The 13,493-nt window shown below is 50.5% G+C and overlaps 5 protein-coding genes across 5 annotated transcripts; 2 read left to right on the forward strand and 3 right to left on the reverse strand.

Moving 5' to 3' along the window:
* Positions 1-1,382: 1,382 nt before the first annotated feature.
* Positions 1,383-2,970, reverse strand: COCVIDRAFT_103137 (hypothetical protein; the record flags this gene model as incomplete). The annotated part of the gene is made up of 2 exons (XM_014699651.1): positions 1,383-2,098; positions 2,148-2,970. The coding sequence occupies 2 exons, from the start codon at positions 2,968-2,970 to the stop codon at positions 1,383-1,385; spliced, it is 1,539 nt and encodes a 512-aa protein (XP_014555137.1).
* Positions 2,971-3,871: 901 nt separating this feature from the next.
* On the forward strand, positions 3,872-6,340 carry COCVIDRAFT_27909 (glycoside hydrolase family 95 protein; the record flags this gene model as incomplete). The annotated part of the gene is made up of 2 exons (XM_014699652.1): positions 3,872-4,096; positions 4,148-6,340. 2 exons carry the CDS (start codon positions 3,872-3,874, stop codon positions 6,338-6,340), a joined length of 2,418 nt encoding a protein of 805 aa, XP_014555138.1.
* A 436-nt stretch (positions 6,341-6,776) lies between these two features.
* On the reverse strand, positions 6,777-7,865 carry COCVIDRAFT_103203 (hypothetical protein; the record flags this gene model as incomplete). Its single annotated transcript, XM_014699653.1, has 2 exons — positions 6,777-7,439; positions 7,524-7,865. The coding sequence occupies 2 exons, from the start codon at positions 7,863-7,865 to the stop codon at positions 6,777-6,779; spliced, it is 1,005 nt and encodes a 334-aa protein (XP_014555139.1).
* A 798-nt stretch (positions 7,866-8,663) lies between these two features.
* COCVIDRAFT_39063 (hypothetical protein) lies at positions 8,664-11,366 on the reverse strand (the record flags this gene model as incomplete). Its single annotated transcript, XM_014699654.1, has 5 exons — positions 8,664-8,734; positions 8,785-8,993; positions 9,043-10,029; positions 10,360-10,363; positions 10,442-11,366. The coding sequence occupies 5 exons, from the start codon at positions 11,364-11,366 to the stop codon at positions 8,664-8,666; spliced, it is 2,196 nt and encodes a 731-aa protein (XP_014555140.1).
* Positions 11,367-11,628: 262 nt separating this feature from the next.
* On the forward strand, positions 11,629-13,326 carry COCVIDRAFT_103058 (hypothetical protein; the record flags this gene model as incomplete). The annotated part of the gene is made up of 3 exons (XM_014699655.1): positions 11,629-11,793; positions 11,895-13,043; positions 13,096-13,326. 3 exons carry the CDS (start codon positions 11,629-11,631, stop codon positions 13,324-13,326), a joined length of 1,545 nt encoding a protein of 514 aa, XP_014555141.1.
* Between the last annotated feature and the right edge of the window lie 167 nt (positions 13,327-13,493).

Below are 13,493 nucleotides of genomic sequence, written 5' to 3' on the forward strand. Positions count from 1 at the left end.
ATCACAGGAGTTCATCCCTCCAAAACCATCACCATAATCATAGCCAGAACTCTCATCGTGAACATCACCCTCATCATCATTATGGAAACTAGAACGGCCTTTTGACTTGAGACACGCCACGATTTCCCATTCGACCCTTCTCAATCCAAAAATCCAACATCTTACTCTCCTCCCCCCTCCACACAACCTCATCTCTCCCAAGCGACAGATACCCCATCTCCTGCGTCTCTTCCACTCGCCTCTCCGTCGCCAGCTTCACAATCCCCATCCACTCCTCCCCCTTCTCTTCTCCCTTCTCCTCCCACAAAATTTTCCTAAGCTCAGGAAGATACTGCACGCGCCCCACACAATACATCTTGATCTCCGTTTTGATAGGGCGCTCATCAAACACTTTACCTGGCTCTCCCAACTCCGGCTTGATTAGCTTTTCTGCAGCCTCCTTGGCATCTCTCCATCTCCCGTGTTGTAATAATTGCTCGAGTGTTACTAACCTCGGCTGCGTCTGCTCAAAACATTTATCGAGACTGACAAGGTAGTTCCGTGCGCACCCCGCGTACCGCGCCGCACACTCCATAAGCTGGATATCGTGCACACCCTGCAGCGATACTGCGTATTGTGCGAATAGCGCGGCTGAGGCGTTGCGGGAGTCGAAGAAGACTTTGGGGATATCTGCGTCTTCGAAGATGGATTTTAAAGTCTGGGCTTGGAAGTTTGGAGGTATGAATCCGGACGTGTGGTGGGTGCTGGGAGTAGTGAATGCAGTTGCGCCTAGTTGGAGTATGTCGACGAGGTAATAGGTTGATGAGAAGAGGATGGTAAGGAGGGAGATTGGACCTGCACGGTTGAGTTTTGCGCCTTGCGCGTCGATGTAGAGGGGTAAGTTGGGGAGGTCTAGGTTTCGCAACTGTTTGTATTGGCGAGAGATCAGATTCACTAGGTATTGGATATCGGCTTGGGAGTCGATAATCTCGAGTGTAGTAGTTGACATGGTGAGTAACGGATAGAGTGATCACTTGTAAAATTCGGCGAACACGAGCGAAGATTTGTACGACTGGGACGGATAGAAGTGAGTAGTTTGAGGTAGAAGAGGGGTTCACTGACCGGTTGGCAAATGCTGTGTAACCATACGCCTGATTTGCGATGTGGCACGGTTGGACTACTACGCTTGCGGTGATGGCCAAACACCAACCCAAACAGTCATTGAGAATACCCCGAATGATTAGCTTAAAATTTCCGAAGTGTTCGACACACATGCTGCCAACCAAGACTTTGATTGGAAAAAAAGAAGGGATCAAAAATTGTCATATTACATGCCAGACATGCTCAGTTGCAATATACAGTATTGTACATGACTACACACCTACCACAGCTTCCATTCTCAATCACTCAGTCCTCTCACTGTGCACCTCCTTCTCTTCATCCCTCTTCGTGGCCTCATATCTCTTGCCGCGGAAAGAGTACACTCCCCAGTTGCTGCACGTGACATCATGAGGGTCAAGGTCGTTGAGATCCCAACGCAAGCTTCGGAACAGATTCTCGCCAGGCTCAAGCAACATATCCATCTCGTTGCCGAATCTCTTGTTCAAAAAGTCGACATCTTGCTGCATGTCCCAAGGGCTGTAACCGGTCGCGATAATTGGAACCTTGGTCTCAAGGAGAAGCGGTAGCGTTTCTTCCCATTCGTGGGCTGAGGCGGGGTTTCCGAAGCCAGGATGGAAAACAACGAAGCAGTCAAAGTAGGGGTCGTACGGGTAGAAATAGCCCGTCTTGTGGATGTTGTGATAATATTCAACAAAAGTGCTGATCTTCATAGCGTTGCTGATGCGGTCTTCGATTACAGCACCGAAGGGGTTTAGGGGCGTACGCTCGGGGAGGGGTAGCTCCTTCTCGCGGTTCGCCATGCTCTCGGGTCCGATGAAATTCAAAGAGAACTGAACACGATGGAAAAGGTAGGCAAGCTGCATCCATGTTTCGCGGGGCAGTGAGGATTCTGCGCGTGCGCCGAGGATGAACAGGCGGACAGAGGGTGGGGCGATACGTGCATTCTTCCAAGTATCACCACCACCTGTTCGGGGTGGGTGAAGCGTATGACGGAGTGCTGTACCTATGTCAGTACTACACAACCAGTTGAATGAGAATACACATACCGCTAAAGCTCTTCAATCCTTCTGGTGTCATGCGTCCATTCTTCCGGATATTATAGGGACTCAACTCATTGAGAACACTGGCAATGGTCATAGGATATGTCAGGAGCTTTGTCGCCTGCCTCATCTCACGGTCCTCGTTGAGCGCATCAAAGTCACGAGTGTACAGGTACGTGTCCCAGCTTGTCATATTGACCAAAATCTCCTCCATTTGGGGCTCAGCGAATTGGAACTCGCGGAAGAAGCGCCCACTCCGCAGATCGTGGTCATCCTCGTTGATCTGCCTCAGCACATCGCAGACTTCCAGGTGTGCCTCGTAGTCGTCTGCCCAATGTTCTTCGCAGCAGTATACCGGAATGCCGCAGTCTGGACACTCGAAATCTACGTGCGCAGGTGGAGTACCCGTCTCAGAAGACTTGCGGGCTTCGAGGTCCATGGGATTGTTGACGGCGCGTGTAGGCTGGTGCGAAGGATGCGGGCAGTAGGCATGCTGGCGCATGAAAGCTGCGCGCTTTCGTATTTGCGGGATGGGCGAGTTGGAGAATGAATTGAAGAGATTGTCCTCAGTCAGAACCCTCGTCCGACGAATTCCCTCCGGGTCAATGTATTCATAGGGCTCGAACGGCTTTTCGAATGCTCGCTGCGGGGTCGTAGAGAGGCCGCGCTTTGGCAAGGCTAGTTTTGGCGGTGCTGAACTTTTGGTGGAGTGACTTCGTGATGTCGCCGCGTTCTGGGCCAACGGACGGAGGGCTTGCGGAGAGCGCAGTGAAGCCCGCGGTGTCTTCAGCAGTGAAAGACACTGTCTGCACGTGTACGGTGTCCTCATCTTTGCTATTCCGGCTTCAATTGAGGACGCAGAAGCTGTGATGATCATGGAATCATCGTTCACCAAACTTAGCGCCGCTCGGGCAATCGAACCGCCGATTGGCTGGAATTACCCCTCCAACCGCAACACCCTCACTTGACACCACCACCTTTGTTTCCTCACAGCTTGTTCATTTCATGACATAACAGATGAGCTTCTCGAGTCCGGATGCTCGCAGCCACCATCTCTTATCAAGTTCAATACAGATAAGTGGGTAAGATACGTCAAAGATATAGGACATTGCGGACGTTGTGTTCAGTTTGGCAATACTTCCGGACCAGCGAGCACTGATACAGCGACCGGAAACAAGTTCAGCTCAGAAGAGCATCTGGACTACGCTTTATTACCTCTGCGGACGAAAAACGGCTAAGTTCTTATGAAACAAAGTGAAATCATGCCAGCAACCCCAAAACATTGCATGAAGACTTGCAGCACCGCGGCAGTAGTGAAGGCATGAGCAATGGCTCCTTCGCTCCTTCTCAGCCAGAAACTTGCTTTGCAACTAAACGAGCTACAATATTCCGGAAGGACTACCCAATGCGGGAAAATCCTTGGAGATCGACGAGCATTCGGTTGTATAGTTGAGAGATCGCAGCTATAGAATAAGTACTCCTTCCTGTTCCGACACTCTATCGTGTCTCGTGACCAATAGGCGCCCGTATCGTCGGTAACTATGGGGCAGACCGACTAATACCATTCGCGGAGAATCTACGTACATGACGATCCTCAAAAGAAAACCAATACCCGTCCCCGCAAACAAAGCGGGGAGGACACAAGGTTCATGAACATTTATGTAGAGCTTCATCGCTTTTTGAAGAATGCATGGTTGCTTAGGAACCGTGGGCAAGCTCAATATTCCACAATGCTACCAAAATTGCTGTTACCGCCATTGATATCTGCACTCCTACATGGCACCAGCGCTAAACTGATATGGTCCACTTCACCTGCAAATACTAGCGACGTCATCCGAACCGCTTTACCTGTCGGCAATGGGCGACTAGCTGCTATGCCAATCGGCCCTCCCTCGGCTGAAACTCTTACGCTGAACCTCGACAGCTTATGGTCAGGAGGCCCTTTCGAAGCATCTGTAAGTCTAATACTACACGCTTAGACACATATAGACTAAATATGGTCCAAGAACTACACCGGTGGTAACCCAGAATCATCAATTGATTCCGCACTACCTGGCATTCGAGAATGGATTTTCACCAATGGTACCGGCAATGTGACAAAGTTACTTGGTACCAACGACAACTATGGATCATATCGAGTCCTGGCCAATCTCACTGTAACAATCCCATCCCTTGTTGGCAGCCAGGTTTCCAAATACACGCGCAAACTGGATTTGGCAAACGGCCTCCATTCAACTTCTTTCAACACCAATGACACTGAGCTTGAAACTACAGTTTTTTGCTCTTATCCAGACCAAGTTTGTGTCTACACAATCCAGTCGTCCGGAAGCCTGCCAGCTTTCGAGTTGAAATTGGGTAACCAACTGGTTGAGCCCAAGCTTGAAAACATTACCTGTGCTGCAAATGGTACTGGAGCTGATTCCGGCCATGTGAGGCTACGAGGTATAACCCAACTAGGCCCTCCAGAAGGAATGATTTACGATACAATTGCGCGCGTGTTACCAAATTCCGATTTGAAGACAACTTGCGATGGCAACACTGGAATTCTAAAAGTTACACCTGGAGACGGAGCAAAGAGCGCCACGGTTATGATAGGAGCCGAGACGAATTATGACATGAAGAAAGGCACAGCGGAGCACCAATACTCGTTCCGAGGAAATGACCCGGGCCCAGTGGTTGAGGATAGGATACAAAAAGCATCCACAAAAACTCTCGAAGAACTGAAGAGTAGCCATCTAGAAGACTTCACTTCCCTCACAGGTCGCTTCGAGTTTCTTCTTCCCGACCCCCTAAACTCGGCTCAGGTTCCAACACCGGAGCTGCTCGCAGGTTATGACTCCAACGTTACTTCTGGTGACCCATACGTCGAAAGCTTGCTCTTTGACTATGCACAATACTTGTTGATTTCCAGCTCACGACCAGGCTCCCTACCCACGAATCTACAGGGGCGATGGACTGAACAGATGGCGCCCGACTGGTCTGCTGACTACCACGCCAATATCAATCTGCAAATGAATTATTGGACTGCCGACCAGACAGGTTTGACAGAAACCCAGATGCCACTGTGGGACTACATGATAAACACGTGGGTCCCACGGGGCCATGAAACAGCCATGCTACTATACGGCGCACCAGGCTGGGTTGTCCACAACGAGATGAACATCTTCGGACACACGGCAATGAAAGACGGAGAAGAATGGGCCAACTATCCCGTCGCCCCAGCATGGATGATGCTGCACGTCTTCGACTACTGGGACTACACCCGCGACACCACCTGGTTGCGCACGCAAGGCTACCCACTCATCAAAAGCGTTGCTCAATTCTGGCTCTCCCAACTCCACGTCGACACCTTCACCAACGATAATACCCTCGTCGTAAACCCCTGCAGCAGCCCGGAACATGGTCCCACGATCTTCGGCTGCGCCCACTATCAACAACTCATCCACCAAGTCTTCGACGCCGTCCTGGCCACGCACTCGCTCGCTGGCGAATCCGACGCCGCATTCACCTCTAACGTCTCCTCTACGCTCGCCCGCCTCGACAAAGGCTTCCACGTAGGATCCTGGTCCCAAATCAAAGAATGGAAACTTCCCGACTCCTTCGGCTACGAATTCCAAAATGACACCCACCGCCACATCTCTGAACTCATAGGCTGGCACCCCGGATACTCCCTCTCCTCTTTCCTCGGCGGCTACTCAAACACCACAATGCAATCCGCTGTCCGTAACAAACTCATTAGCCGCGGCATTGGCAATGGGCCCGACGCAAACTCCGGCTGGGAAAAAGTCTGGCGCGGAGCCTGCTGGGCACGTCTGAATGATACGGCACAAGCGCATCTGGAGCTCAGATACGCGATTGAGCAGAATTTCGTAGGAAATGGATTCAGTATGTATAAAGGGGAGCGCACACCGTTTCAGATTGATGCGAATTATGGGTATGGAGGATTGGTGTTGAGCATGCTTGTTGTGGATTTGCCAGCACCGGCTGAGGGACAGGAGGGGAAGAGGAGAGTGGTATTGGGGCCGGCCATTCCCGAGAGTTGGAAGGGTGGGAAGGTGAAGGGTTTGAGGATTCGGGGTGGTGGTGTTGTGGATTTTGGATGGGATGATGGGGGTGTAGTTAGGGAAGTGACGGTTGTGGAGGACGCGGGGGACGTGGTGTTTGTTAATAAGGAGGGGGATGTGTTAACAGGGTCTTGAGAATGGAGATTATGACGATTTGATGGTTTCCTGAATATTGTAGCACTCAAACTCTTCAAAGATGGAACTCGTGTTTAGTAGGACTTTGAGGAATGGGATCAGGTGCATCAGAATAGAGAGAAGTGATCACTTGTTCGTGATAGGCGAAATAAGGGAATCGAAATTTGAAATTCTTTGTTCAATACTGTAGAACATGCGGTAAACTTATTCCCAGAGTGATAAATTAGTCTTGACATGAACAGAGGGCGAGGGCACTCGATGAGTAGATGCAAGCCGATTGAGTATAATCTTGACTAACATGCGGCATTAACATAATTTAACGCCACACACACACACACACACACATCAACGCGTTCCCAATTCAACATATGTGTGCAAAATTAAGCCATCAACTCTGTCAAAACTCTCCTTTTCGTCCCACACCGCTTATGCAAATTCAACCCCTATATCGTTCTACCCCCTCCCCAGCACCATCCGCATGCCTCCTCGGTATATGATTATCCCTCGCATCCCACACACTCCAAAAAACCATCTTATACGCCACCACGGCAAAGAACGCGCCAATACACGCTCCGCACGCCACATCAACAGGATGATGCCATCCATCTCTCAGTTTAGACAACGAAAGCGCAACAGCGACCCACAGCGGAGTCGAAAAGACAATAAGTTTCCAGTGCGGAACCGCATCAAAGTATTGATCTGAGAGGGGTTTAAAATTGCATCCGGGACCTTGGAGGGCGCCGTTGGTAACTGCGTTGTGGTGTCTGGTATGAAGTCGAGACCGCCCGAGCGTCTTGTAGTGTGCACTGAGCCAAAGCGCGAGGAACATGAAGCCGGCGAATGCGGAGGAGGCGTGGCTGGCTGGAAAGCTTTTTTGCGCTTCGTTGAGGGTGAATTTGTCGGGGTTGGTGCAGAGTTGGTCGACTGTGTAGTATTGGACGAGAGACCGCACGGGGGGAGCTGACGCGGTAGTGGATTCAGGAAGGTAGGTCGCTGGTCTGCATATCCCGTAGAAATTTGGTCGGAGCCCGCCGATGAAGACTTTGATGATGCAGGAGAATAGGGTTGATGTTGAGAGGGCGTAGCTGAGGCCTGTGAACTAGGTTTTTGGAACTCAATAGTTAGTCGAGATGGAACTTTCTTCAATATTTGGAAGTGTTCTAGGGCGCAGAGAAATACTTACCGATGCATCCCAATTGTAGTAGTCTCTAAGTACCCATAGATTCATGACTAGCATGATGCTGCTAGGGACGAGAAACGAGATGGCTGACATCATCATGGTGTTGATGTACTCTTCTTGCAGTGGCTGTGCGTATTTCAAGCCAATAGGATGGGTCTCTATGCCCTCGAAGTAAGGGAAGTGGTGAGGGATTACGGGTGGGCACAATCTCCAGAGAAGAAGTGCTAAGATAACGCAAAGGGTTTCTGTGAGTATATTCAGCCAGCTGTCACGGCAGATTTGGCGGAACGAAGGGGCGTTGTAGTAGCCTGGCCTTAGCCAGTGGTATTTTCCGGCGGTAAGCATGATGAAATTTTGGACGTCTTTGAAGAGAAACCGGGAATTTTTGAATGGTAGGTAAGAATTTCTGAGACGAGAAGGGATATTAGAAAGTGAAGTGTTCTCTTTTCAGATTTTGAAACGCTGTTGAAGAACTAAGCATGCAAGCACCCTGCGAAACCCTTTTCAAAACGCAAACAGGTAAGGACATTGGCCTATTGTAAACGTGGAGAATTATGGTGTGTAGTTATCCCATTGGAGAACATATTTGTTGAAACTTTTTGCGAAGTAGGTGTTGCTGTTTGGGTACCATGGCACCCGGTGGACAAAAACATGGGTACTCCACACAGGTCATCACCGAATTCAAATCGATGAAACTCCAGAAAGTTGGCAACTTGAGTGCTTTATAACAGTACCATAATATTATTCTTACTATTATTCCTTGAGCGAATTGTCTTCGCAATATACTAGAAAATTGTGGGTGAACGGTACTGCCGACTACATGGAGTACATCCCATTTTGAAATACCCATGCTTTTGTCCACCAGGTGTATGGGAAGAAATATAGGGTGGCTGGGTCCAGGTCATAAGTGTGATAATAGAGATGGATGAATTAAAGAGAGGTTCCATTGAACTAGTCGTTCTCATCCAACACATGTCCAAACGACATTCTCACCCATGCACGCGCTTGGTTGTATCCCATGACATACCCGTAATTTCCACATTGTTTTCCGTGTCTTTTAAGTGCTAACGATTCGTGATTTATACTGCCCGACAAACCCATATTCAGGTAACAACAAAATGAACACGACTCCCACATATCCGCTTACCAGGTCGTAGAGACTTGGGGATACTCCTTCTTGCTAATCTTGAGGTCATCGTAAACGGAATCATCACCTGATAATCAGTTAGCACCTGTGTTGTTAAACATATAACATAAAACCCACCATGAAGATGCTCGACACGAAGCTCGTCTTCATGCTCGAGCTTCTCAATCTCCTCGAGTGGCGTTTCCTTATCGTGTTTCTGGTCCTTCGTGGTAGGCTTGACACCCGACTCCAGCTTCTCGCCAATAAGCAGGATCTGGCAGTACTCATAGTCAAGATACTTCGGCTTTGCTTCAACCCAAGCTAGTCCACGGAACTCTTCGATGAATCTGTCCCATGATCAGTATGTCATGCTTTCGTGATATCAAGCACACTCACTCTTGAGGGAAATTAGGTTTTTGAGGGAGTTGAGCTTTGGCAGGTCCACTTCGCTCAGGGTTCTTGACGCTGATGATGAAGCTGCCCTGATCCTTGATGCCCAGATCATCCTGCACCTCACCAAGCTCCGAGGGGATAGTAGTAGAATAGACAAGATGACATGTACGGTCCTCAGTACGTGTGATTGCGTACACACCCTCAGCCACTGGAGCAACGGGTTCAATGCGCCGACTGCCCTGTGTCTTTGTGTTGTACTCTTCCGCACCGAAGAAGTCCTCCTTCAGCTCCTTTATGGTAACGTTTGCTTTCTCCACAAAAGCCATGAAACGATCATTGTGCGACTTTGGGAAAATCTTCTTTGGAAGCGCGAACAGACGATTGTTGTTGTTATCCGCAAGCGCGCCTTCACCGAGTTTGGCACCTACTGGCATAGGTCGTAGGACGAAGAATGTGCGCTGTAGATCGCCTACACTTTCAGATTCTTCAATACCGACGCGGTTGCGAGTGAAAAAGTAAATGACGCCTTTTTCAAGAATGTTTGACGGAACCTGCTTTTCACGCTGCGATGATTCCTCGATCGCGCCCTCTCCATTGGTGACTGGTTCTTTTGGAGTATCGTGCGAATCATTTTCTTGTTCGTCTCGTGTCGTTGTAGGCGCTTTTGACTCAGTTTTGGAATCATTATCACCCTGTTTCTCGGTATCAGATGGCTTTGTGTCGTCGCCGTTGGACAAAGCTTGCTCATCACTCGCGTCGACAAGATCCTCATCGAACTTTTCCTCGGACTTGTCTGTTTGTGTCACAGTCTCGCCATCATCTGAGGCGTCTTTCATCTCTTCGTCTTTTTCTTTACCTGATCCCATCGTCTCCTCAATAGTAGTCTGCTTCTTCGCTGCTTTAGTTTCACGCTTGGGAGATGGCTCGACATCATGCTTCCTCTTGGTACCAGCTGCGGTATCGCTACTTTTCGTGGGGCTTGACATGTTACTGGGATTATGTGGAGAAGAGCGTGTTGCAGTCAAATGTGCAGATATTGGGTCAATTGAGTAGAACTTCGAGAATATGTTAATATGAATTCGAACAGTGAAGAATGGGAAATATATAAGGGTACGTACAAATGATCGCGCTGGAAGTTTGTGGCAATCGCGTCGCGTGTGTACTAGTGACGTCAATGGCAGTATTTGGCACATCAACGCGTCAGGAAGGCACGTGCAGCAATAGCCGCCAGAACAAAGTTGCGATCAATCATCGTGGTTGTCATAAGAATGAAACGTGCGAATGCGAATGCGATTGCTTACAGCAAGCATGGCCTGTTACGCCTCTGATGAAGCACCAGAACAAACACAACAGCCTATCTATTTAACACGGAGTATCGACCAGAGGCAGTGCTTTTTTCAACCGCGCTTCTCAAGAAAATCTTTAATACCCTCTGCTATACCCTCTGGAGTTGGCTTTTCTGCACACACATCGGGAGTAAAACCAAATTGGTGTATAAGGTAGTCGCGAGTAGTCGGGCCGATGGTGGCTATGAGTATGTTCCTCTGTTCGGTAGACGCTTTTGCTCTACCCGTCTCAGCATCCAAAAGATCCAGGCTCTCGAGCATCGCCTGGCATCCGCTTGGGGAGAATACAACAACCCATTGACGTCCGAAACCCCTCTTGGTGTTGTCTTTCCAAATGGCCGAAAAGTTCTCCTTGAAAGACTGCATCTCTCCGGTCTCGTATATAACCAACTCGTCTACTTTTGCTCTGGTGTTTGGCTCCAGCTCCACCGACTGGAGCGTTTTCGGTATTATATCCCTTCTCTTATCTCCGACCATAAACAGAACAGGTGGGTTGGGACCATCTGGATAAATGGCGTTATAATGTTGCAGGATAAAGCCAGCCAGGGCTTCACCATTGCCGGTTTCTTCACCTAGGATCGGGCATTTAAGACCTAACGCTCGCAGTCCACGCGCGGTAGCCAGGCCTACGACATAGAGTGGCAGGCTCTCTGGAAGCAAGTCGTCAACCTGGTAGGTTCCTTGGCTGCGAATTTCTTGGATGACCTCGGTGAACGCCTCAACTGCCCGCTGCGAGGTGAATATCAGGGCACCGTATGTCGCAAGGCCTTGTTGCGATTTTGGCACCAAGCCTCGGCTGGTGACATGCTCGCGTACCTCGCGCAGGGCGTCTCGCTTGAACCTGTGCTCCAGCACTGGCACAAAAACAGGAGCGTAGCGGCCATTGTCGAGGCCAAAGAATAGCTCTTCGTATGTGTCCGTGGGTACCGACTTCGTTTTGAGCAACAAGATGGGGACACTGCCCCGCGATTGCTCCGCCATCCTGTACTTTGGTGGGTGAGGTTCGAGGCCCCCGGTGAATGTTCGATGGATGGAGAATGCGGCACTAGCCCATCCGCTAAAATTCGGGAAAAGTTGCCAACATTCCGCGGTTCACTCGAGACCCTCGATTTTGATAGTTGTCCTCCCCACCGCTCTTATTGTCCACCCTCACCCTTTGGTGGTCAACGCAACTCGCGCAGACTCTCCTCTACCGTCGCATTACATCAGTCAACTCGTCAATCCAATTGACTGCATAGCAGACATGGCCGACGTTGCAACTCCCCCCGCCGCCCAGAAGGCCACCGCCAATGGCTCTGCCCCGCAAGGCAAGCAGCAGATCGTCAAGCCGGACAAGCCTGACGAGGAGAAGTACAAGGAGGAACTTGCGAAGCTTGAGAAAGAGCACGCTGCGGCTCAGGAGAAGCTGGTAAGTAGATCGAGTCCGCTGACATAGACACTGATGGACCGTCGGGTACCTGCATCACATGCAGACATAAGGGTCTGACAACCGGTACTGACTATTGCTAGAACGCCTGCAAGGCTAAGCTCGATAACGCAAAGCCGAACAACAAGGACTCGCCCAATGCCAAACGCCAGCAGGAGCTCAAGACCGAGCTCAACGCCATCCGCCAGACACAACAAGGAAACAAGTCCGGTCGTAATGCCATTTTCGAAAAGATCAAGAAGCTCGACGACCAGCTTAAGCAGCAGTTCGCCGAACTCAAGACCGCAAAGGGCAAGTCGAACTACAAGTCTGTTGAGGAGGTTGATCAGGAAATTGCACGTCTGCAGAAGCAAGTCGACGGTGGCATGATGAAGCTGGTGGATGAGAAGAAGGCCCTGGCCGAGATCAGCGCCCTTAACAAGGCCCGCAAGAACTTTTCCGGCTTCGACGCTCAGCAGAAGAAGATTGACGACATCAAGGCCCAGATCGCTGAGCAGAAGAAGCTCCTGGACGATCCCGAGAACAAGGCCCTCAGCGACAAGTACACCAAGCTCCAGACTGAGCTGGATGCTCTCAAGGCCGAGCAAGACGAGGCCTTCAAGAACCTGCGAACGCTTCGTGAGCAGACGGACAAGGCTCGCGCTGAGCAGCAAGAGAAGTACCAGGCACGAAAAGACCTCAAGGATGCATACTTCCAGCAGCTGCGCGCATACAAGACATACGAGTCCGAGGCTCGCAAGATTCGCTTCGAGAAGAGGCGTCAAGAGCAACTCCAGTACGTTGCAAGCAAGCGCAAGGAGGCTGCCAGCAAGCGTCTCGAAGAGGCCAGCACACCTGCTTACGGCGACGAGATCATTGCTGCCGAAGGCTTGATCCGTCACTTCGACCCATCCGCTCTTCCACCCAAGGAGACCACTGCGGCGAGCAAGTTTGCTGCTTCCGCTCAACGCACTGTCGACGAGTCCGGTTTGAAGGGTACGCGCATCTCCAAGAAGGATACCGAGGAAGAGAGCTACTTTGTCGGCACTGGCGGAAAGAAGGGAAAGAAGGGCAAGAAGGGCGGCGCCAGCTCTGCTCCTGCCAAGTTCAACCTCAACATTGGCATCATTGAGGAATTGGCCAAGGTTGGCGTTGAGGCTCCCTCGAGCCAAGAAGACGTCCCTGCCACCGTCGAGAAGCTTAAGGCCAAGCTTGCGCACTGGAAAGAGGACCAAGACCGCAAGACCAAGGAGGTAAGTCTGCCTGCGAGCTACCTTGCTGTCACAGAGCTAACATAGACGACAGAACATTGCCAAGGCACAAAAGGAAATTGAGCGTCTTGAAGCAGAAGAGGCGGAGGAAGAGGCTAGCGGTAGCACTGACGCTGCGCGCAAGCCTGCCCAGAAGAATCAGGCGGTCAACGGCAATGCATCTGCAGAGGCTGAACTTGCCCAAGAGAAGGATGCCGCCGCTGATGCTGCTGAAGACCTCAAGAAGGCGTCGCTCGAGGACAAGGAAGCCGCCGCTGACGCATAGAGCACACAAAGTGCCGCCTGTCATGAGGGATCTAGTCCCTCCAAAAAAAGGGTGACATATCCGGGGCATCTGTATAGTCTGGGATCTAGCCCGATTCTTTCTTTTTAGCTTGTGGTCGGGACATTCTCCGCTGTTGTTTATGGGATACCAGCATGGCATTGGACGGG

The sequence above is a fragment of the Bipolaris victoriae genome (assembly GCF_000527765.1).
Source record: "Bipolaris victoriae FI3 unplaced genomic scaffold scaffold_59, whole genome shotgun sequence".
NCBI lineage: Eukaryota > Fungi > Ascomycota > Dothideomycetes > Pleosporales > Pleosporaceae > Bipolaris > Bipolaris victoriae.